General features: G+C 39.1%; 1 protein-coding gene across 3 annotated transcripts in view; it reads right to left on the bottom strand.

The window, feature by feature from the left end:
- The window catches only part of REV1 (REV1 DNA directed polymerase), a 100,263-nt gene that overhangs the window by 23,199 nt on the left and 51,352 nt on the right, over nucleotides 1–25,712 (bottom strand). For all 3 annotated transcript variants that reach the window (XM_034757972.1, XM_034757970.1, XM_034757973.1), the window contains 9 exons: nucleotides 24,724–24,852; nucleotides 23,815–23,969; nucleotides 19,889–20,008; nucleotides 17,209–17,429; nucleotides 11,674–11,846; nucleotides 9,495–9,597; nucleotides 8,182–8,347; nucleotides 7,353–7,555; nucleotides 3,683–3,916 (listed from right to left, as the gene is read on the bottom strand). In XM_034757972.1, the coding sequence (XP_034613863.1) occupies nucleotides 3,683–3,916; nucleotides 7,353–7,555; nucleotides 8,182–8,347; nucleotides 9,495–9,597; nucleotides 11,674–11,846; nucleotides 17,209–17,429; nucleotides 19,889–20,008; nucleotides 23,815–23,969; nucleotides 24,724–24,852 (1,504 nt within the window). The remainder of the gene's footprint in view (nucleotides 1–3,682; nucleotides 3,917–7,352; nucleotides 7,556–8,181; nucleotides 8,348–9,494; nucleotides 9,598–11,673; nucleotides 11,847–17,208; nucleotides 17,430–19,888; nucleotides 20,009–23,814; nucleotides 23,970–24,723; nucleotides 24,853–25,712) is intronic.

Genomic DNA, 25,712 nt, shown 5'->3' on the forward strand with positions numbered 1-25,712 from the left:
CCAGAGAGAGCCCACTGGGATCTGACGAAACGTAGGTTGGGTACTGATATTGGCGCCTTGATTGGGTGCCCACTTCACCTCCAACATCAAGGACGAGTCAGTTTGGAGGAATTGTAGGTGGCTGGAACCCCTTGCCTCTGTCAGCCAGTGCCAAGGGTCCAGGGAACGGTGCTGGAGCAATGAACTCTTTGCCGACATCAGAAGGGTCGGTTTCCCTCTGGTCGGTACCCAGTAGACCCAGTGCCGGAAAGGTGCTCAAGACAACATGCTCCGTTCTGCTCAATGACCTCATTGGTGCCAGAACTTGCTCTGCCAGAGTCGGCAGTACCAGGAGAGCCATTTGGTCCCTGGCCACTTCAAATGCCTCCAGGGTGGACAGCACTGAAATCCTGCTGGTGCCATGATGACCCTCTGGTGTCGGTGGATGGTCCAGTACCAGACTCAGTGGCGTCTGCGAGCAGGGCGGAGTCAATGGTGCCACAAGCAGAGTTGGGGTAAAGGAGTGGCATACCCAGGTTGCACTCCCTGTGTTTGTCTTTCCTCAATTCTGGGGAACGTCCCCTCTCGGATTGTTGTTTCTTGTGTTCCTTCCTCGGCACTGGTGAAGGGGAACGGAGCTGGGAGACCAGTGCCACTGGAGGAGCACTCTGCACTAATGTCTGACCAGCTTGGTTCTGATACTCATCTGAGCCTGGCTTCCATCAGGATGGAACTTCCCCTAACCTTCCTATCCTTTTTCATATGAGGCTTGAACTGGCAGCAGATCTGACAATGCTCTCGAACGTGATCCTCCCTAGACACTTCAGACAGCTGGAGTGCAGGTCGCCCACCGGCATGGGCTTGCCGCAGAAGGCACAAGATTTGAAGCTCGGAGACCAGGGCATGCCTGCCCCCGTGGGCGGAGGATGCTCTTCTAAGCTAAATGTGGAGGGTTTAACTATATACACTACTACTGAAAGAAATAACTGAAGGTAATTAAACTTGTGAAAGAAAGGATGGAATAACAGAATCACTGGCTAAATTCCTCGCTAAGGCAAGAGAAGTTGTTCCAGCGACTGTCACGGGTGGTCAGAAGGAACAGAGTGTGCAGGGCCAGCTGGGCCCCTTATACTGGCACATGAGCACGTGGCACTGGAGGGCGATAGAGCTAGCCCACCAGATACCACTGAGGGAAAAATCTCCGGCAACTGTGCATGTGGCAGGTACACACCTAACATGGAATGGACATGAGCAAGCACTCGAAAAACTAACTTCAACACAGCAAACACAGGCCATTCAGTTTCAAATATCTGTAAATACCTGTATTCTTTACCACTTAAATGCTCTGCTTTAAGCTTCAAATCTTGTCAACTTTTATAGCTTTTTCTATATTCCAAATGATTACTACAGAGGCTAATTGAAATGAATTAAACCTATATGGATTCTTACAATACAAACCTTAGAATTAACTAGTGAAACTTACCACAAATTTCTCAATGAACAAATCAGTCACCTTATTAACCAGGTACCCACTCATATAAAAGCAATTCAGACAAAAGTGATGTAGAATTGAAAAAAATTAACCTAATTAAGCAATAAGAAACTGCAGGATGTAAGTTGTGTAATAATTTACATCTGGTGAGTTGTTATAGCTAAAATCCTCCACAGCTGCTGCAAAATGACAGTAATATTTCAATTTATGGATTTTACTACTGTACTAATTCATTAATAGTTTCAAATATAAATAACGTTTTTCTTTTACACACATGGACAAATTGGAAAGCGTCCAAAGGAGAGCAATAAAAATGAAAAATGGTTTAGAAAATCTGATTTATCAGGAAAGGTTAAAAAAATTGGGCATGTTTAGTCCTGAGAAAAGATGACTGAGGAGGGACCTGATAACTGTCTTCCAATGTGTTAAGGGCTGTTAAAAAGAGGACGATGATCAATTGTTCTCCAAGTCCACTGAAGGTAGGACAAGAAGTAATGCACTTAATCTGCAGCAAGAGAGATTTAAGTTAGATATTAGGAAAAATTTTCTAATGATAAGGGTATTTAAACTCTGGAATAGGCTTCCAAGGGAGGTTGTGGAGTTCCTGTTATTGGAAGCTTTTAAAAACAAGTTGGACAAACATGGTCAAGGATGGTCTAGGTTTACTTATTTGTGCAATGGCAAAGGGGGCTGGATTGGATGGCTTCTTGGGGTCCCTTCCATCCCTACATTTCGTCTATCATATATTCTCCCATAATGATGTAGTTATGACATGAAGACCATATATTGGTCTTAGGCAAAGACCATATATTGTTTTAAATTAAGCTACCACTTCAATAGTAACATCTTTAAGAACTGTTGAACTCACGTTACTTTTAGTTTTGAGAACTTAGGCTTGGATCTACAAAGGGACTTTGCCACAATGCCTAACTTTTAGATGCATAGAAAAATCACTGGAATCCACAAAGCCTGAGTTAGGCACCTAAGAACAGGATGCACACAAGCCAGGACGCTAGGTGGGGCCACCTAAGCTAGCCAATGGGAAATGGTGATGAGAGAAGTATGTCCTAAGCCCTGTCCCTCTCACAGATTTCAGCACCTAAAGTCCAGGCTGCAGGGAGGTACCTACCTCTGTTTGAAATCCACAACTGGAAACCAATCTCCCCTTTCTTGGAGTTAGACAGTTTAGGTGGCTACACTGTTTTTGCAATTTCACACAAAACAGCTAGGGGGACAGACATCTATTAAAACCTTTAACCCAGTGGTTAGGGTACTCAGCCAGTGCATGGGAGATCCCAGTTCAATTTCCCTCTCTGCCTAATAGGATGTATAGTGTCCTGAAACAGTGAATGGAGAATTAGCTTCCTGTTGCTGCTAATGAATTTTAAATGAAGTCTATAACAAGATCTTTCAACATCCACCGCCAACATATGTGATCCCCTGGGACTGAAGAAAGGATGAACAGCCTTGGATGAATAGCATCTATCTACCACTTCAAGCTATCATGCTATAAACCACTTTTGCACTTCCCTAATCCTGGTCCTGCTGTGCACCAGTCGAATAGCCTTCATGGATTTAAAATAGTCCTTAGGCTGGTCTAAGTTGCAACAGCAGCCAACAGCCTCAAGCAACTAATATGGCATCTGGGAATTGCTGGGACCCATGGAAGCTCCTGTCATGCCTCCTTTTCCCCCTGACAAATACACACTAAACTGGCAGGCATATGTGTGGCATGGGAGCTACTACACTAGCTTTATGCCCTATCAAAAGATCCATCTATAATGGGCTGATCCTCCAGTGGCTAGTTAAGCTGATTTTAGGACTGCCTTGCACTGGTAGTGCAATGTAACACAGCTGCAGTGCAAAGGAAAAAAAAAAAACTGTTCATACATCTCATTTTATTGCAAAATGAAGGGTAATTGCAGAGCCTTTTCATCATCAACAACAAAAAATAACTTTTCAAGACATGGATGTAGAAATACTGGCAACTATAAATCTTTAACATGTATTATACTTTTTCTGAGTCCAGGATAAAAATTCTAAAGGTGCAGAGACCCATACTTAGTGGCCTATAGGTGGGTTCTGAACGACTGACAAATTCTAATAATTTTGCCTGGACAAATGAAGTTGTTAACTATTTATTACTACAGATTCAAATCTCGTATTTGTTGACACCAGGTTAAAGCCCACTTATTTTAGAGTATACTCTACCTGCGAGAATGCCGGCAGGGCTATTACATTAATTCCTGCATCACTGTTTGGTTCTTGGAGGTCTGGTATTTGTAAGAGAACTGCTCCAACTGGCTGTGGCAGAAACTCACTGTTACACCCATTTATGGGCTCTTTTTTGCTATCACCATAAGTCTCTCCCTGTTGAATGGTGTACATTTGCTCTACTTGTTCTCTGAGATCAGATGGCAATGCTTCCAAGACAGATTGATCTAACTGCAAATAAAATAAAATAAAAAGGTCATTAGATTTTCTGAGAACCAAGTACATAAAAACAGTTAAAAAGTCATAGTATTTATTTTATAAACTGAAATTAGAAGAAATTGAAACACAACAACTGACATCCTAATTTGTATACACAAGCTGACTTGGGAATCTCACTGTACTGAATGTTGTAGCAGCTGTATTACGTAAAAGGCAAAATTAAGTTAGTATATATAAATGTTTAGTATTGTATTTTTACAAATAATATAAATCCTATATAAACTTCCCTTCCCATTCATCTAATCTTCATTATAACCCTAAATAACTAATTGAAAAAAATATTGGCAACATGTATATTGATTTGAACATAAGTCTACTATCTGGTCTAAAGCAGTTGACTGATCATTCTGCAATACAGCAATTGAGTGATCATTCAGTTTATGCTCCAACTTACTTTGGTGTTACTAATCTGGTGTATTTACAGCAAGATCAGACTTCTCACTGCCATACAGTAATTCCTCACTTTAAGTCGTCCCGGTTAACGTTATTTCCTTGTTATGTTGCTGATCAATTAGGGAACATGCTCATTTAAAGTTGTGCAATGCTCCGCTCTTACGTTGTTTGGCTGCCTGCTTTCTCCACAGATGGCAGCCTCCCTATGCTCCCCCCCCCCACACACACACAGTGCCTCCCGTCTGCCAGCAGACCCTGTGGATCAGAGCCTTCCCCCTCCTCCCCCACCTCCTGCCCGCAGCAATCAGCTGGCTTGAGGCGTTTTGGGGGCAGGAGGGAGGACTCTGTGTGCAGACTTCCCCCTCCCTCCCCTGTCTCCTGCCCCAGGCAATCAGCTGCCTTGCGGTGTTTAGAGGGGAAGAGTGAGGACACAGTGTGGGAAGTAAAGGGGGAGGAGGTGGGGGGGCGAGAAGAGGCAGGTCAAGGATGGGGGTTTGGGGGAAGGGGGGAGTGGGTGAGCTAAGGGTTGAGCCCCCCACCCCTGGTGCTTGCAGATCAGGGGAAGCTGCCGCTGCTGCGCAACTTGCTTCTTCTAGCCTACAGCATTTTCAGCCTCCTTGCCTGCCTCATCTCCAGTGCCAGTGGGTTGTGCCGGTGTAGGGTAAGGCAGCGGCACCTCCCAACTACAGTACAGTACCTGTATTAAATTGCTTGTTTAAAATGTATATAATGCCTTTTGTCTGGCAAAAAAAAATTTCCCTGGAACCTAATCCCCCCTATTTAATTCTTCTAGGGAAATTGGATTTGCTTAACATCGTTTCACTTAAAGTCACATCTTTCAGGAACATAACTACGTTAAGTGAGGAGTTACTGCATTTGTAACATGAGTTTTGTTAGTACAGTCAGTACATTTAGGATATGCTTTTCCCCCCAAACCATAAACACCATTCAATAATCAAGTCAGTTCTCAACAGTTGGTCCCAGGGGTAGAATCCGATAAAACATAAAATTACTAATGTTGAACAAATGAAATGGTGCATCAGATTCCAAAAGCTGAAGTATGTAATTGCAGCTGCCTGAGTGACAGAGAGCATGATTGATAATCACAATAGGAACATCTTAAATGTAGATTTGAATACATGTTGGTCAAAATTATTATTTATTATTGTAGCACCTAGGAGACCCAGACAGGGGGCAGGACTACATTGTTGGAGGCTAGTGGTGGGCAACCTGCGGCCCGTCAGGGTAATCCGCTGGCGGGCCAGGAGACAGTGTTTACATTTGCCGTCCGCAGGCACGGCCACCCGCAGCTCCCAGTGGCCACAGTTTGACGTTCCCAGCCAATGGGAGTTGCAGAAAGTGGCGCGGGCCTCAGGGCCACTGGGAGCTGTGTGGGTGGCCGTGCCTGCGGACAGTCAATGTAAACATTGTCTCAAGGCCCACCAACAGACTACCCTGACAGGCCACGTGTGGCGAGCAGGCCGCAGGTTGCCCACCATTGTTGTAGGCTCTGTACAAATACAGAACAAAAAGAAAGTCTCTAAAATGAAAGGAAAATAGCAATCTGTAGAGAATGAAATACTGCATTTGCTGGTAAGTATTGCAATATTCCAAATGCTTTCTTCTACTGATTATCCTTAAGAGAAATTTTAAAATCTCATACCCAGGGCACAGAATAGGGGTATATAATTGCAGGAATTTATCAACAAAAGGAAATATAACATTAAATATAGGAGTATATTTTGTTAGGTCACTGTCTAGTTTATACTTCTTTCTCTCTCATTTGCAGAGCTTCTCCTTTTGTAAATACGTCTAGGAAATGATTAATGTGTCGGTACACAAAGAAACCTGAAGAAAGTAGATTAAATTTAATTCTGAGCTTTCAAAGTTTAGTAGTGTTATGCATGGGAAAAAGTCTCCAGTGGTTGACTATCCTAGTATGGGATCTCTTCTTTTAAAATAAGTTAAATTTCCAGTCCTAAATAAGCACAAGGCAGCCTGCATACTGAGAACATCAGTGAAAATTCTGGTGCTATATCAAAGTACCCAACTACCTTTTTCCATATTTGCAGAGTGATCTTTAAGACAGCATTTTGTCTGATCTCCTGAGGGAGCAAAAGGTCTTCACCATAAATGAGGTTGGAAAGAATAAAAGGAGAGCAACATGCTGCTTCAACGCTTTGGTTCTTTGGGACAAACTTGAATTTCTGAATAATCTAATCATTTCTAAGCATACTGAATTAGAGTACAAGAAGAGGGAGCTTTTCAAATTCTATTACTTTTCTATTTTGTTTAATATATTAAACAAAATTAACATGGCAAAAGCTGAACTATGTCATTTGAACCTTTTGAATTAGTTGTGTTACTAATTAATTAGTAAGGTAAAGTGTAACCTTGTGCAGAGCAGAATTCTTATTTAGCTCTAGTCAGGTATTAGGATGAGCAGGTGTGAATATCAGAACTATAACAAAAGGATACTAACAGTGCTTAAGAGCTCTACCTTCATGAAAAACATAAATGGTACTTTGTAAAAGTCCCCTTTAGTAGTTCATTAGTAATTAGCCTATATGGAAAATAGTCCTTATTAATAACATAATAATTAAAGCTCAGCACATACTATAGAATTTAAAAAATACATATTTAAATTCCTAACAGTACTGACATTTTTAATATATACTAGCATTGACACAAAAAAGTTTCGTAACTCTCTGAGTTAAGTTTTCAGAACTTCATGATTTTTAAAACCAAGGTTTGTATTTCTTTAAAGAGTTTTAGAGTTGCTGGGTATAGTGTAATCTATTCAATACCCTGATCTCGGAGTATCTTCTCCTTTTGAGTCCCAGTTCCATCCCCTGACACCGTAAAAAGGAAGAAAAATATTGGAAGAATGACAGTTTTTCCTGTTGGGTATTTACCACCAAAAAATAGGAACTGCATTCCTGTACAGTAATTACAAACAAATATGTAGCAGAAGTTCCATACCCCTCACATTTACCTGGGAAGGTGAAGGAACCTCAATACTTAAATTAAGTCTTGATTTTACGCTGATAGGAGTGTGTAAACCATTCCATTTGACTGCGGACTCAGCCTTGCTGGTAATGGGATTGAGACCAGATGTCATATGGGTAGTGAGAGATGGCAGAAAAGTGCATGTTCTTGATGCAGATGATATTTCGAGATCCATAGCAGCCACAAATACTATAAATGTAGAAAACAGTATACAGAAAAATTATCTTAACAGTTCAAAAACAACTTACTTTTCACATGATATGGAATTTTAGTTACCCTATACTTCTACTGAAAAACATTTGGTAGTTTGTGCAATAATGGGAATGGTTAGTGAAAACTTTTTTCCACTTTAAATATCTACCTTAATTATCCATCTAGCTTTTCAAGATTTTGTAGAAGTTCCGATTCTAAACTAATCCATATAGCCCTCTTTTTTAGGTGGGATGTAACAGTAAAACATACATGCAAAGTCTTATTGCTTACATAACTGGAAATGAATTTCTGTTGAAAATTGTTCAGACGCAAAATCAAATTAAAATGAGTTGTTTCTTAAAGGAAGCCAATACTATCACAAACCCAAAATACAACTGACCATGGCAGTTTAAAGCATGCTGTGTTGTTGTAGCCGTGTCAGTCCAGGACATTAGAGAGACAAGATGAGTGAGGTAATATCTTTTATTTGACCAACTTCTGTTGGTGAGAGAGACAAATTTTTCAGTTTATACAGAGCTCTTCTTCAGGTCTAGGAAATGTAATCGGAGCGTCACAAGTAAATACAAGCTGGAACAGATTGTTTAGCATAAGTAGTCACTGACCTTCTTTATGTTCTTCTTCTGAAGATTTCTTAGTTTTCTGAACATGGAGAAGATCGATAACTGAATGTGATCCCCTAGGTAAATGTCCAGATGGTACTGATGAGCGAGAGGAAACAGCTGAAGTGGTTTTATTGATGGGAACTAATTGATGCACCTGAATTCCAACCTCAAAACAAAAACACATTTTGTATCCTTATTTCTAATCACAAAGTCAAGAACAGTAGCAAATAAGGACAACTTAAGCAGACATAAATTTAATGGAGTTTTTTTTTTTTTTTAATATATAAACTCCCCCAACCCTCCTAACCAAACCCATCCACCTACTACTAGTGGAAAAATATTTTACAGGTACTAAAAAACAAAATCAGCCCCCAAAGTCAACAGTAAGAAATTACAAAAGTGCCACCTTTCTTCATTTCTCTGGGGTAAAGTAAAGAAAAAGTGTGTGTCAACAGGATGATATGAACAATTTATATAACTTATATTGGTTTTAAAAATTATACAAACTCCCCAAACTCAAACAAATATATATGTTGCAACCAGGAGTAGAAATTTGTACTAACTCAGAGAAGTACCCATGACAGCTGAAAGATGTACCAAGTGAGGGATACTATTTTTTTCTTCCAATTCACTGATCTAATCTATACTACACTTACCACTTCAGTATCTGAATGTCAGACAAACAGTGAAGGTCCATGCCAAGGGCACGGTTTCCCCCAAAGTGCAATAGTAACAAACATACTTTCATTTTCTACCAGATACATTTCCTGCCCGGAAAAGCTTCCCTCACCTTTAATTTAGTCCAAAATAATATTCAAAACAAAACTGCAGAAGTATTCTTAAAAATTATTTTGCCCAATTCAATGGTGCACCTGGGTACCATTTGCAGGCTTACCTCCAACTTTCTTAAAATCTTGGACGGGAAATCCTGAGATAGTATACGACAGGCCACACAGAGCATGAAATAGGCAGTGGGTGGGGGTCTGCTAGGACTTTTTTTATGTTTACATAGCTGGGATATTATTCACTGCCAATTAATTTTTACTGTAATTGTGATATTAAACTGTGAAACTGTGAAAACTCTCTCTATAAAAATGGCATGTTTGAGCTTCCACATTTCTATTCTAAAAAGATTACTAAATTAAGTGAACTCAGTTTACAAATAGTCAAGTTGTACTTAATTATATGTGAAATTATTACCCTGTTAATGTCAATCCAAGTCTGTGCAGCCTAAGAAAGTTGCATAAAATATATCAATGTAGAGCGAGAAATGTAAAAAACAGAAACTTGAACTCTAAGTTTTATTAACTCACCCCTCGCATATCTGCTATGTTCAATTTCATTGTGTGAAACATGTTTAGTGTTTCCTTCCCAATTACTTTTGCACTATCTGTTGCATGGTCAAGAGTTACAGTTCTGCAAAGAATAAAATACAGTTAAAGAAAAGAGGCATTACAAAATCGTAAAGAGACTTTACACTATTAATTCCAGACATCATCTCAAAGAAAGATATACTACTTGATACCATAGAGGAAAGTAATTTCTCAGTCTACAAAACTGGAATAATATTTTTTAGGAAAACTAGGACAAATACACTATGGAAACATTGATTAAAATCAATACTTACGAGAGATGATTACCAGTCTAAGACAATTTAAAAAAATTCTGGATTAAGTTAATAGGGACGAAGGGAGAAACATTCTTGTCCTCAATAATTAACTAACATTAATGATCTGATAGGTGAAACATCGACGTTTTACTGAGACCATCCTAATATGTATATAGCAGCCAGAGCTGTAGAAGAGTCTATAGCTACACTATTTCAGTCGCAGTCTTCTTTCCTTCAAACTCCAAAGGATGTACTGGTAGCATGAAGCTCCTTCTTTCCCACTCCTGCCTCATCTAATACCTACTATCTTCTCCCAATATTGTCTCGTTGCTCTCTTGTACGTCTCCGTTGCTTGGCCTGTACCTAGCTGTTGTCTTGTCTTATACTTAGATTGTAAGTTCTTTGGTGCGGTGACTATATTTTTGTTTTCTATTTGTACAGCACCTAATACAATTGGATGCTAGTCCAAGACTAAAGCTCGTGCTATAATAATACATATAATAAATAATATGCCTCACATCTTTCTAACCTCTGAGGTATGTTCTCTTCACCTTTCCTCCCCTTTTCTGTAAGTGCAGCTGTCATTTATTGTTCTTAATGTTCCTTTTCCTTTCTTTCTAATTTGGACACATTTGGCTCTTCTTCCTTTCCTCTCCAATATTCTCCATTTTTATCCTGGATGAGTTCAGTTTTCAGAATGATGATTGATTCTGCTGCTTCTCACTTCTTCTACTTTATTTCCTCCTCTAGCTCTAGATCTACTGCCCAATACATCTATGAAAGGGATCAGTATTAATACTTTTCATATGGGATAAATCTATGCAGTAATAATTGATTTGTGTAAAGCATTTGTACAGCATGCCATTCTACTTTATTGAAAAGACTTAACTGAGACTATTAGCTTTGGAAAAACCCTATTTCATTCTATCTATATCAACAGTATTACATCAGATAGTTTTTCTCCACAAACAGGGTGCCAGAGCTTCTCTGAGATCTAATCTTATTTTCAGCATAATACAAACAGGTGGATGTTCTCAAGGTCACCTTTTATAAAAATAGTAATATTTATTCTGCGTGTACTTCAGTGACATCAGTTTGAGAGTGTACTATCATAGACTTTTAACCAAAAAAATCAATCATTTTAGGATTTGCTGAATTCAAGGAACTGTACACTTTAATAGGTATTTGGCAGACCATTAGTGCTACATACTGTAGTAATGTGTCAGTAAGTATTACCAATTATTACTTTATTGTTTAAAATAGGAAAAAAAGCATAAAGCCTGACTAAGCCTTTTTTTTTTTTTTTTAATAAAGGTTTGTAATTAGCCTTCTGGAATCTCTGAATCCCTGAAAAGATTTATTGGAAGCTGATCATCACAAAGATTAGACTGGGGTGCTCTGACTGGTGCTGCTGATTATACTACAGTGCTGAAGAAAATTAACACACAATTTTTAAAATTGTGTCAAGGTGGGTATTTGCAGCCAGCTGCTTTTCCCGCTTATTTCATGACCATCACAATGAAGTTCCTTTTCTCCTTCTAAAGGAGACTGGAAGGAGAGATATTAGTCTCTAAACTCCTCTAAGATTACAAGAGGAAAATGTATTTAAGACATTTTTTGCATGAAAATCCTAAACTATAGTCATGTTTCTATAGGAAAACAAGACCACCACCAAGGACTATATTAAGCAAAATGTATAGTAAGTTTGAGAACACTACTGCAGCTATTATATAGTTATAGATACTATATAAAGCTCAATTCTGCAAGGCACTGAGCACCTTTAATGCCCTTTATGTTTTATTGGGAGTTCATGAGGCTCAGCACCCTGCAGTAGTGGGTCCATACCTATATATTGATAAGTTTTTAATTCTATGCAAGGTTACCTGGCAATGTTGTCACAGATTCCATGGCCTCCATATTTTGCAGGCTCTACAGGGGCCCCAGCCTTTCTGACCATGATTTTAAGAGTTAACCGTTTTCCCTTCATCCCAGCAGCTTCAAGTCTATGTTGGATCTCTTCTGAAAGACTAAGAAGGAAAGCTTCTGCTTCCTTAGGCTAAAAGGAAGAAAAAAAAAAGGTTTTTTTATCACTGTCATGCATCTGATGCAGAGAGCTAAAATGTCTTTAAAAATGAGAAGTATGTAAGTTAATTTATTTCATGTAGTTTTGGCATGAAACTAAAGGATACACTATATAGATTTAAAAAATAAAAAAGAGCACAGCCAACTGACTACAGCAAGAAAACTCATAGGTAAAAGTGCCTCTTTTTTGCCTCTGAATAGGAGAATTTTCACTGCATGCGTACTGCTATACTGATGTATGACAAATCTGAGGATACAAATTTCATATCATTTTGTCATTTGTAGTGAGAGGAGAATGTTTTGGCAACATCCGAGGTAAATTATACACTTTTGAGATGTGGAACATTGAAAAATTTGTTTCATTTTTCTACAAAAAAGTGCAACTTCTTTGTAGAGCCATCGTAAGAACAGCCTGATACACAAACTTCAAGTTGTTTTACTCAAGAGATTTTAATGACAACTAGTACGAACCCTGAAAAGAGGAAGTTACTCACCTTGTGCAGTAACGATAGTTTTTCAAAATGTGTTTCCCTATGGGTGCTCCATTGTAAGCATATCTGCATCTCTAATCAGAGATTTTAGGTAGTGTTGTCAGTTCAGCCTGCACATGTGCGCTCCCTCCCATGCTGCCTCAAGGCTATCTACACTGTGAGGGTGAACCGTCCCCCCACCCCCAGTTCCTTCTCTACACAAAGTCCCTTATAGAGAATACTGAAGTAGAGGGGAGGAGGGCAGGTTATGGAGCACCCATAGGGACAAACATCTTGAAGAACCATCGCACAAGGTAACTCCCTCTTTGCGTAGTATCCCAGTGGGTGCTCCACTGTAAGTGGCTTCACAGCAATATTCTCCATGGAAGGCTGGGGCTTTGGAGTGGAATCAGTTACTACAGAGAGTACCGTGAAGGGCAGAGGAGGATGAATCTCCAGTCATCGCACAATGATCTGTGAAAGTGTGGACAGAGGCCCAAGTTCTCTGTCCCGCAGAGTGGATTCCCAGGGAGTGTAATGTGGCCCAGGAATCCTTCAAGGTGTGAAGAGAAGAGTCTGTCTTCTCCACGAAGAGCTTGGGCCCTTCAAATGGGAGATCTTCCACTGTAGTCTGCAGCTCTTTGGGCGACCCAGAAAGGTGTAGCCAACAAGATTGTCTCATTACCACTGCCACAGAGACAGTGCGGGCCATTGTATAGGCTGCATCCAGTGCAGTCTGTAACACTATTCAGTGTGGCTATTAACTGGCCCTCTCTGACAGTCACCTGAAACTGTTCCTTTTGTCGCTCCGGTAAATGTTCCAGAAATGCACTGAGTTTCCCATAATTAATAAAATTATATTTGGCCATGGATGCTTAGTAGTTTGCGACTCTAAACTACAATGTCGCTGACAAATATGCCTTCCTCTCAGAGTTGTAGCCTTTTCCAATCACAATCGTATGGGCTGACTTGGCATGATGTTGCTTGCCTCATGCATTAACCACATCAACTACGATGGAGTTGAGTTGTGGATGTTGAAATAGGAAGTTTGCCTCTATGGGAAGGATGCAGAATTTTTTGGTGGCTCTCTTGCCAGTTGGTGTCTGTCAGATGACTTTGGCAGGATCTAGAATTGGGAGGGCAACTCATTAATTGGGAGGGCAATTCTGGGCGAGTAGGAAGTGTGCAGAATATCCACCAGTGTGTGATGTGCATCTGCCACCTCCTGTAGGGGAATCTGCAGCTGGTCTGCCACCTTCTTGCAAGTTCTTGAAATCATCAGCTAGTGATGCGGGGAGGAGCATTACAGACTCATCTGGCAAAGATAAGGAGAAGTTTGCTGGAGGGGTAGCTTCCCCTTCAAGACTTTCCTCCTTTTCCTCAAGTTCAAGGGCTCTGGATAGTGACGCTGTAGGAGACCATCAGGCAGACTCTTTTTGAGAGACACTAAACGCCCGTGAAGTATGGGATTTGTACGTTGCCCAAGGATCCCAATACAGCCATGGGGAGGGGAAGATGAATGGTGGGAGTGTCCAAGGGGGCCCATATCATGATCATGGTTAGTTCGATGGACTTGAGGAAGACTGTTGTATTGTGATGGTGAGCCACGATGAGAGGCCAGGGAAATGACATCCTCCTGGTCATTGTCAGACTGGTTACTGAGTAAGGGGGGCACTGGCTGGAGTATTGGTGGTACACAGCCCGGTGCTGAGTGCGATTCCGGGTGCCAGGATGTACTCGATAGCAGGGTCCCAGTACTAAATAATGGGGATTGCGGTTCTTCCCCAACTGTCAGGTCTCTAGGGTACTGGAACTCTTACAGTACCATCGGCTCACTCGGTACTGTGGAGGAGTGTCCGTGGTATGTTGTCCGTACCGATGGTTGTGAAGGTGCAGAACGTTCCCTAGATCGGAGCTTTGCCTCACCCAACCGAGTGCTGCTCCTTTAGAGGAGGTAGAGTGTTTGTCTTTGTCCTTAGAGGGCAGTACCACAACCTCAGAGCTTGAGCTCCAGGTGCGTGCAGGCGGTGCAGCAGAGCTCATAGCAGAAGCACCCTGATGTTTCTGGGTACCGTGGTTCGGAGCAGCCAATACCAAGGTGGCCACACTGGGGAACCCCTCTGACTGGCCAACGACTCAGTTTGGGGGCTTTGAGCCCTTTCTCTTGAGACTTTACAGGCAGAATCTGCTGGTCTTTCCGTGACTCTAACCTCTTTGACGTCGAAGGCTCCAGGGATGATCCAGGGTCAGCTCCGGAGTCCCCTGGAGGCTGAAGTGACTTCCCCATAAGGAGGAGTTTTAACTTCAGCTCCCTGTTCTTGCAAGACCTCAGCTTTAACTAGGGGCAGAGGGAGCACTTCTGAGGGATATGTGACTCTCCCAGGCACCCAGAGGCAACTCTAGAAGCTGGGCATTCCCCTGGGGAGGGAGGTATCACCTTCTAGCTGTGAGGAATGCAGAAGAAAGTTCTTTCCTCTCTTCTTTTATCCCCCCCTCTTTTTTTTTTAAACTGAAACTTAGAGAGTCTTCTAAAGACCCGTGGGGCGGGAAACATAAGCTAAAGTTCTTTTCTTTTCCCAAGGGGATAAAATGGAAACATTAACTACTAAGGAGAACAAAAGAAACAAAAAAGGACACAGATAAGGAAGGGGCAACTGCTGGCTCCTTCAGTGCTAGTCAGCCTTGAGGCAAACCACCAGGCAGGGAGAGTGCACAGGCAGGTTGAATGGACACTGCTACCTAAAATCTCCAATTAGAGGCACAGTGGCGCAGATACACCTATAGTGGAGCACGAATAGGGACACTATTTGAAGAAATTCAGAAGATAAGATTTTCCTTGACACGCATGGGAGCCTAAGCGGTCAATTTCTGCACAATTTGAGCACTCACTTCTATCTTTTATGATTGCTGCTCTAAACTTCCAAGTGAACTTCTTAAGTCTGAAGCAGCTGCAGTACTTTTGCTGAGGATCATCGCCAAAGTTGTCTATACTCCTTGGCAAGCTGCACCTAAATTCAATGGCTTTACTTAAAGATCCCTCAGTGAACACTGCTTCATAGTTTAGATCAGGGGTAGGCAACCTGCGGCACGTGAGCTGATTTTCAGTGGCACTCACACTGCCCGGGTCCTGGCCACTGGTCCAGGGGGCTCTGCATTTTAATTTAATTTTAAATGAAGCTTCTTAAACATTTTAAAAACCTTATTTACTTTCCATACAACAATAGTTTAGTTATATATTACAGACTTATAGAAAGAGACCCTCTAAAAATGTTAAAATGTATTACCGGCATGTGAAACCTTAACTTAGAGTGAATAAATGAAGCCTCGGCACACCACTTAGGAAAGGTTGCCGACCCCTGGTTTAGATCAAATAGCCTCATGCTGCATTTAGCAGCATTTCATCTGTTTTTTCTTCATTTAATATTATGAAATTAAATGAAAAACTCCCAACACTGATGCAAGAAAGTTTGAGAAATCAAGCACTCAAGAGTCAGGAAATTACAAAAGGAAAAGTTTTCTACTGCACTCTCAGACCATGGCCATGAGGAACCCTACCCATTTCTTTTCCTGATTTCCAAGTGAAAAGTAATACATTAAGGTTTACTTAATATTAAACTTAATCTGTACCATAAATTATGAATGATATGCAATGTGATCAAATTAGAATTTTGGTAGAAACATAGGTTCAAAGTTTCGAACTCTAGGTGCTGAAGTTAGGTTCCGAGGGATTGCCTAAACAAACATTTAGGTGTAAGTCTGTCACGCACAAGTCTGCCAAGCAATAAGTGCCCATGTAGACTCTGTCATGCACTAGAAGTTCCCTAGTGTGCTTTAATGCAGTGGCTCTCAACCGTTCCAGACTACAGTACCCCTTGCAAGAGTCTGATTTGTCTTGCGTAGCCCCAAGTTTCACATTACTTAAAAACTACTTGCTTACAAAATCAGACAAACATTTAAAAAAAAGCATACTATACTGAAAAATTGCTTACTTTCTCATTTTTACCATATAATTATAAAATAAATCAATTGGAATATAAATATTGTACTTACATTTCAGTGTACAGTATATAGAGCAGTATAAACAAGTCATTGTCTGTATGAAATTTTAGTTTTTACTGACTTCACTAGTGCTTTTTATGTAGTCTGTTGTAAAATTAGGCAAATATCTCAATGTACCCCCTTAGAAGACCGCTGCATACACCCAGGGGTATGTGTATCCCTCGTTGAGAAACACTGCTTTAATGTACCCTGCTTTGAAATGGTAGTAGATTAAGTGTTTGTGTAGACAAACCCCTGGATTGTTGTTTTGATTCTAAAGTCAATGAGAAAGGCAGAGGCTCCCTCCCCCTCCAATCTGGCATTTGGTTTAAGAACCTGAATATGGATACGGAGTCTAACTTTAGGCATCCAGGTATGAAAATGTTGGCCTTAATTTTTATAATTTTCATACATATTTAATTTCTCAATCTTACCATTGCACTAACTTCCTTTCTGAAGGTAATAATTATTTTAACATTGTTATAGTTAATAAAAGATTTTAAAAACACAGTATTTTAAAAGATAGAAATTGATTAAAAATCTGCACTAGGACAGTCTAGATATGGTATTATGCATTGCCACATGGGAAACCAGAATTTGAATTTCAGTCTGGTGAATCATTCCCGGGAACAGAATGTTAGGATGAGAATGATGGATTGTCAATATGACTGCTATGATTGTGGCTGTAATAGAGTGATGGCTTTAAAAAAAAAATTAAATGAGGGCATTCGGAATATCCACGGGAAACAAGGAGGATCTTCTGCTGTGGGAGGAAGTCTTTCAAATATAATATTTAATCCTCCAAAACGAAAGACCATTTTAGTTTACCTGAGTAAACCTTATACCATAGTTGATCTCAGCTGAAACAGATTTTCTTTCCTTTTCTGATCGAACAGGTCGGTCATCCAAACCACGACAAAATCTGTAGAGCATCTGTCCTGTTTTTGGACCAAATTCCTTCTGGAGTTTTGACATAGTAAGATATTGTAGGTCTCCACAGGTTTTAATTCCAAAAGATGCCAACTTGGATTCCATTGACCTACCAACTCCTAAGAAGATAATAAGTAATTTTGTTCTGTTAAGTCTACACAATCCAGACAAAGTTCATTATTTTTAAAGTGCTACCATTCTCTTTTAATCTTAAAATGCCTGGTATCCAGTTCAAATTTTAAGGCGCAATTGGGGGGAAAAAGCATATTGGATGCATTACGATTGACCAGCAAATTTTGCATCATGTACAGTATTTGTTTAGTCTGACTGAATTTTAGTTAAGGGCCTAATTTTGAAGTTACTGCTGTCTGTATGCTTGTTCCAGTGTCAAGACTTGCTAACCTGTGCTTGCAGGACATTGCTTTTAACTTGTAGCCCCTTGGATAATGACTGTGTCTTCTATACTTTGTACAACAATTGAGCACAAGGTCAGTATTAAGACAGTAGTCCGATTAATACACTTTATCAATCCAAAATAGCTCTGAAACCTTACATAATCAAACAAAACAAGTGAGATGTATTTGCAACTGTACACAAGTGTTTGTACCTAAAAGGAAACCAGTAAAAAGTCTAGCTATTTTCAATGCTACTTGGTTGGAAACACGTTATTTCAGAGAGGAAAAATGGCTCAAATTATGAGTGAGGTGAGTTACGAACCATCTGAAAATTGTAAGTATCCAAGTGTGTTAATTTTTAGTGAAATTACTGATTTATAAAAAAGTAAATTTACAAATTAATCATAACTTATGCATTTACACTACTATAGATAGCTAAAGTTAGAATATTCGGACAATCAGATTCCATCTTTTAGGATCTCCATTTTACAATTTAAATGATGTATGACACTGAAAACACTACGGAAAGCACAAAATGCAAGTGACATCAGAAAACTTTAAAGGACTTAAATTAAGCATACTATGTTATGCTATAGAAAATTAAATGTAATTAGACAAAAATGGATAGATAGTACAGGTTAGATGAAGAGGGCAAACTAAAAAAAGTTATGTATCAAGAAAAAAAAAGCAAGCTTCTAAAACCTCATCACCTATAGGCAATCTATAGTGAGCTATAATCAGAAGTGAACTTGACAAATTAAGTATTAATCTAGTTTTAGCATTATATATTGAGGAACATATGGATAATGATGCTATTTTCAAATATTTTATATGTCTATTACAATATCTTTCTGTTTTGTTTCCTTATATGAAATAAATCTACATTAGCTTTGGAACACATTCCTAAAACAGCTGTGCATACAGTTTGAGCAAGATTAAGTACCCATTTATGCTCTGTATTTCAGTTATCCTTTATTAGTTTGAGAAGTAAGACCCTGAAATTGTGTCAGGTGCATACACTATAAAGGTAACATGCTATCCTGTTACCTCCAAGAAAGCACTTTGGCTTACAATTGCATAACTACACTTGCCACAATTGAGCAAATTTCTACTATTCTTCCATGACACAATCCACACAGATTCCTGTATCTCAAGTTAGTGGTACACTAAACAATTAGAGACCTTTGTTTTTCATTGAATTATTGTATATAATGTTGTCAGTCCTACTTCTATGTCCATTATGGCTACATAGTGTACACAGAAGTGTTAAGGTGTTTTAGTCCTATTGTAGTTTCCTTTTCCATTGTATTCTCCACTCACTATTCCATCTTGCATTGGCTAATTTCAAGGAATACTTCCTTCTTTCAACTCAAGAATGCCCAATTTTCCAGTATCTCCTCTTCTACATTCCACTCACTGACTTTTTACTTCTCCGCCTTCCTTGTTTTTCTCCTACCCTTCTCTTACTGGGAATTTCCTAATATCAACAAGTTTTAAGAAAATCATCCATCTTTTTACCCCCTTTTCTCTCCCATTTTTCAGTCATGTCTCTTCATCCTTATTAACTCCCTTTTTCTGGTGCCTTCCCAAACTTCAAAATTCTGCCAGTGCACACTCCCTTCTAAAAAAATATTCCTTGATCCTGACACCACCTACAATACGATTTTCAACCATTCATAACAGAGCCAACTAACCAGTCGGGCAAGCACACGACACTAAGACTTTTTCATTACATTCCTAACAGTAACTACCCATGTATAGTGACTCAGCATGAATTCTGCTGGAAATGTCACACCCACAAATTAGCAGTGCAAAAGTATTCAGGCTGCCTGAAATACTAAACTAAGTCCATCCCTTGCCAACTCACCATACTGTTTGGCTTTGTAAGGTCTTTAACAAGGAATTTATTCTTAAAGAAGATATAAAGAAAAAATGTAAAATGACAAGAGAAATGAGAAGGAACATTCCAGTATTCAGCAGATAATCCTAAACATGAAATATCTTCATTTTGCAGATTAGATAACCTTAAATAATGGCCAACCTCTTTTACGTGAAATTTGGGAAAAATAATTTGACCCTTGATTGATACTGGACACCATTTTGCAGTATATAGCAAATTCTAATGTCAGCCTGAAAAATCCCTGTAAAAGAAGGACATCAATGATTCAATTAAAAAAATTTACCTGGAAGATTGCTAACTAGCTGACCTCTAATAAAATCATCCACTTCCTCAGGTTTTAAGTGATACTGTCCATCTGGTTTTGCTTTGCGAGTTGCCATTCTGGCCAGCAGAATATTGGAACCTGTAAAAGTGAAAAAATAATTAAAAGGATGCCAATGCTGATTTCTGCCTTCACAAACAGCATTTTACTAGTCAGAGGATGAGGAGAAAGGTGCAGAGAGGTATAAGCCACATTTTAATCTCTCTCCAAATACTGCTTTGGATTTTTTGTTTAGTATTTACTTGTTCCTGCAGTCCATGCTTCCATTTTGGCAACTGGCAGGATTTGAGGGAAAAGGGATATTTTTGCAACACTAACTTGTACTTGCTAAATTACAATAAAAAACAACCATTACAAAATACTTTAAGTCTCCAGTGAATGTTCTATACATGTAGAAATAGACATAGGAGCTATCAAAATTGTTAAAAAGTAAAATTACAGCATCTTTGTACTGTAGAATCAGTGATACGCAGACTGAGGTTCATGAGACACAACTGACGCTTTAATGCGTCTCCTGTGGTTCTTTGCAGCACACGTTATTAAACAGTGTGATTTAATTATTTATCAAAGTTATTAACCAATCAGGATGCTTTTAATATGCAACTAACCAATTGTAGCTGATAAAAAAATATGTGGTCAGTCATTTTGCTGTGAGAATTATATAGTACAGGGGTCGGCAATCTTTCAGAAGTGGTGTGCCAAGTCTTCACTTATTCACTCTAATTTAAGGTTTCGTGTGCCAGGAATACATTTTAACGTTTTTAGAAGGTCTCTTTCTATAAGTCTATAATATAGAACTAAACTATTGTTGTATGTAAAGTAAATAAGGTTTCAAAATGTTTAAGAAGCTTCATTTAAAATTAAATTAAAATGCAGAGCCCCCCGGACCAGTGGCCAGGACCCAGGCAGTGTGAGTGCCACTGAAAATCAGCTTGCGTGCCGCCTTCGGCCCACGTGCCATAGGTTGCCTACCCCTGATATATAGTATATGAAACAATGAATTCTCACTACTGTGGCTCCTTTGGATAATGGTGTTCACTAATTTGGCCTTTGAACCCCTGAGGTTTGAGTATCACTGCTGTAGATCATTCTGAAAAAAGATGTTACATTCAACTTAAGTAGAATAAACTATCATACTAAAAAGTGAATTATATGAAAGAAATGGGTATTTCTGAGCCCTGTTACCTGCTAAAAAAAGAATAAAATTCCATTAGTTTTACTATTAGAATGCCCCATAAAATCAGAGTCAGGGGGACATCTGGCACACTTTCAGAATTTTTTTTGTGCTTACAGGTTTCTTCATGTCCAGCCAACTACCACTCCAATATGGTGCGCTAGCATGTCTCATTCTGTGATATCATTGCTACCAAAAAAACCTTGCTGTAGCATAGGGCAAACTACAAAAGGTTAGGTAAATGCCACTATTTACAATGTGTTGTTCCTGGTCTCTCCTGTCCCCCCAGCGGTTACATTATTTAATGTCTTTTTTTGGTAAATAATGATGGTAACGCAGACATCATGGGCACCATGCTAGGAATTATATTTATGACACAATCAATAAAGGATTCCATGTCCAATTTTCCTTTTTCCTTTGGTGTCCCATCCTTTGCCTGTAATACGTCACTTCAGATTTCCACCATTCTACCTCTCTTAGGCTTGGTCTACACTACCCCCCTAATTCGAACTAAGGTACGCAACTTCAGCTACGTGAATAACGTAGCTGAAGTTCGAAGTACCTTAGTTCGAATTAGTTCGAACTTACCTTGGTCCACACTCGGCAGGCAGGCTCCCCCGTCGACTCCGCGGTACTCCTCTCGGCGAGCTGGAGTACCGCAGTCGACGGCGAGCACTTCCGGGTTCGACTTATCACGTCCAGACTAGACGCGATAAGTCGAACCCAGAAGTTCGATTTCCAGCTGTCGAACTACCGGGTAAGTGTAGCCAAGGCCTAAGGTATACGGCTCCCATTACTGTAGTATCTACGTGATTCACAATCTTTACTGTATATATCCTCACAGCATTATGTGAAGTGGGAAATACTACTCTACTCATTTTACAAGATGGGGAACTGAGGCACAGAAAAACTAAGGCCTTGTCTACATACATTCACAGGTTTTAATTTAATTGGCTTAGATAGAATAGCTTAGTTAAGCCAGTGAAAGCTCTGTCTGTGTGGATGCTCTTATTTCAATCTAACTTAAATCTGTTCCCAACTGACTTAAGTTAACAACAACAACAACAGGACACTTATATCAGAGATAACAACAACAAGGAGTCTGGTGGAACCTTAAAGACTAACAGATTTATTTGGGCATAAGCTTTCATGGGTAAAAACCTCATTTGCATCTGAAGAAGTGAGGTTTTTACCCACAAAAGCTTATGCCCAAATAAATCTGTTAGTCTTTAAGGTGCCACCAGACTCCTTGTTGTTTTTGTAGATACAGACTAACACGGCTAACCCCTGATACTTGATCAGAGATAAGAGCATTCAAACACACCTATATCAGAAATAAGAGTGTCCAACACAGGAGTTTGTACTGCTTGAGCTATATAATCAGTTTAAATTCACATCTTCAATTATATTGCTGCAACCTTCCTAAGGAGACAAGGCCTAAATTACTTGCTCAAGGTCTCACAAAGTACACCTCTACCTCGATATAACGCTGTCCTTGGGAGCCAAAAACTCTTACCGCGTTATACTGAACTTGCTTTGATCCACCGGAGTGCGCAGCCCCGCCCCCCTGGAGCACTGCTTTGCCACGTTATATCCGAATTAGTGTTATATTGGGTCACGTTATATCAAGGTAGCAGTGTATGTGGCAAAGTAAAGAACTGAACCTAGGTCTCTTTCAAGTCACAGGCTTGTGTCTTAGCCATTGGGCCACATGTCCTTTGTTCCAATCATTTTATCCTGGTCTAAGGTTGAAGTCCTTGTACTGTTTCCCCATCATATGAAGTTTTAGAAAACCACTGGATACACAGTAATTGCAGATTGGTCTCTTTTTAAAAGTATTTAATATATACTCATTACTGGAACAAACATTTGACTGGAGGAATTTGGTTCTTTGAACCACTAAGAAATTGAAATCAGAGTATAAAGGTATGCTCAGAAATTGTATCATTTTAAAACAAAGAATAAGCACATTAAATAAGGTTATAAACGGTTTCAAATAGGTCTCAAGGCAAGGCATGACAAACAGGAATCTGGAGAATTATATTTAAAGTTAATAACAATAATGAACAAGAGATAATGGGAGAAGTCTACCTCCAAAGAGCTACCATAATGGATTTCAACTTAAATCAGAAGTGAATTTTAATTGTCTCAAAATATTTATTCCCAGATTCTCATTTTGATAATATGATTATGAACAGAGAGAAAGGGGGAGAGAGAGAGGGAGACAAGGAAAAAGAAAAAGCAAGCATGGAAAATTTTCAAAGATGTGAATTCATATACTGTACCTCCTACAAACCTGACTATCTCTACTTTTAGTGAACATGTTTCATGACCTATACCAAGTCATGCCACCCTACAGCCCTTTATTACTTTCCCTTTTTATACAGGATAGTGACTGAATAGGTTTTATCCTGCTTTCTTTTGTCAATCTATTAGAAAAGATATCTTAATTTTTACTTTTAAATGAACACAAAGTGTCCCAGAAGTGAAATTATACCACACTGTCAGTACTAAAAAGGGAGCTGGTAGCAACCCCTAAAGTTAGGTTGCTTAACATTTTCCATCAAGGAATTTTTTTTTAATACATTTATTTTAATGACAATGTTTTGTGTATTTCATGAAAACTCACTGTTTTAGAAGTCCCTTATGTAATTTTGATATACCCAAGGATGGCAAGTGACACTTGTAAGTAAATATGAAATAAAGTACTAACCCATCCCAACAGAGGCAGCACATTTAGTCTGGTCTTTGATTTCGGTGCGGATAGCACTTGCAAATTCATCAGGAGTCAGTCTGGTCTCTGCAAGGATTTCAGTGATATCTACTAGCGCTTCATCACAACTGACTGCTTCGATGTTATGAGTATAGCTAACAACACAAAGTAAAGGAGGTGAAACAGCAGCAACAGCTCACCATCTGTTAAAACAAATATGCAGCAAGTAAAGTCTTCCTTTTGTGGTGGTATTGCCCTAATTTTTTATTCTCATTATCCCACACAACTTAAACATTTAAAAATATTAATATAGCAAATTACAGTAGCACTACTGTCTCAGGCTAATTTCAGTATGAATCATGCTTTTAAAAGATTAGTTGGAGAAGGAAAGTTAAATATTTTATTCTTCACCTGAAAATAACTGACTCCTTTTTTCTCTGCACAGTTAAATGAAATAAAGAAATAATTTTTTTTTAAATTTATTCCACAAAAATTCAGTTCTTGAAAATGTGTGTTTAAAGAAATGTTGGTGTCTTGGAAGGGTAGCAGCACATACAACACTTGCTAACTGAAGGCCACAGTCTTCTCCTACTGAAGTCAGTGGAGGTTTTAACACTGACTTTTACAGGAGTCAGACATTGATCATTTTGCAGGATTTGACCTCAAGATACAGAGCAGAATAGGGGGAAATCTCACTCTAAGCCGACTACCCTCCGTTATCCAGTCAAGATAAAAAGTTACTACAAAAGGAAGATCTGAGATGGGAATGGTTTGGAAGGGGGGAAATAAATGGGGATAACAGACCCATGAAGATGAAAATCCTGGATCACATAATGGCATTTGGGAATGTGGCAACTGAAAACATGCTTGATCGCTGCCAAGAGTATACAAATACATAATGCACTTTACCTGGCCAGTGTCTCATACACTGTCTGTGTAACTTCTTTGTATGCATGGAAGTCATATGGAACTGCTTGAAGACTTGGACATAGCTGTTTTGCTTGGCCAAAAAACATTCCATTCTTCACCCCAACTTGTCTAAAATCAAATAAAAGCAAGTAAGTTGCATAGATCTGCCTTTGGGGGGGAAAAAAAAAAATCACAAAATTTCAGATATTTACAAGATGAAGTGTTTTTACAGCACCACCTAGCACAATGGGTTTCCAGCCCATAGCCAGGGCTCCTAGATGCCATAGTAATACAAATACATAATTAATAATAATAATAATATTCATACTTTCCCATACCACTACTCCAGACAAAGAACAGATATACAGGAGTTTAATCCACCCATGTAAACAGTCTAATTGATGCAAAAAGTGACTTGCACTATAGTAATTAAATTCAATAATTGTAAGATTTTGTGCTGTGCATCTCAAACAATGAACAAAAGCAGGGCTATTGGGAATATACACAGTAACTTATTTTAAAATTAAATATATATGTATTTTAGACAGGGCTTGCCATCTTCTAAGCTACGACAGAACATGCACTATGCAAAACAGTACAACTCTGCTAGAGCATGGAGAAGGAAGGCGGATCAACATGGTTTATTTTATTATAATGGCACAATTTTTTAAAGTTATGTATTGAACTATCAAATAAATTAAATCTTTGCAAAACCAAGCCATAAAAAAAAAAAAAAAAAAAAAAAGCAGCTCATCTGCCATAAAATACTCTATCCATGGTGATGATAAATGCGAGGGTGTTATTTGCACTAGAAACCAATTAGGGATGTCGATTAATCGCAGTTAACTCATGCAATTAACTCAAAAAAATTAATGGTGATTAATCGCACTATTAAACAATAGAATACCAATTGAAATTTATTAAATATTTTTGGACGTTTTCTACATTTTCAAATATACTGATTTCAATTACAACACAGAATACAAAGT

The sequence above is a fragment of the Trachemys scripta genome, chromosome 1 (genome assembly GCF_013100865.1).
Source record: "Trachemys scripta elegans isolate TJP31775 chromosome 1, CAS_Tse_1.0, whole genome shotgun sequence".
Lineage (NCBI taxonomy): Eukaryota > Metazoa > Chordata > Testudines > Emydidae > Trachemys > Trachemys scripta.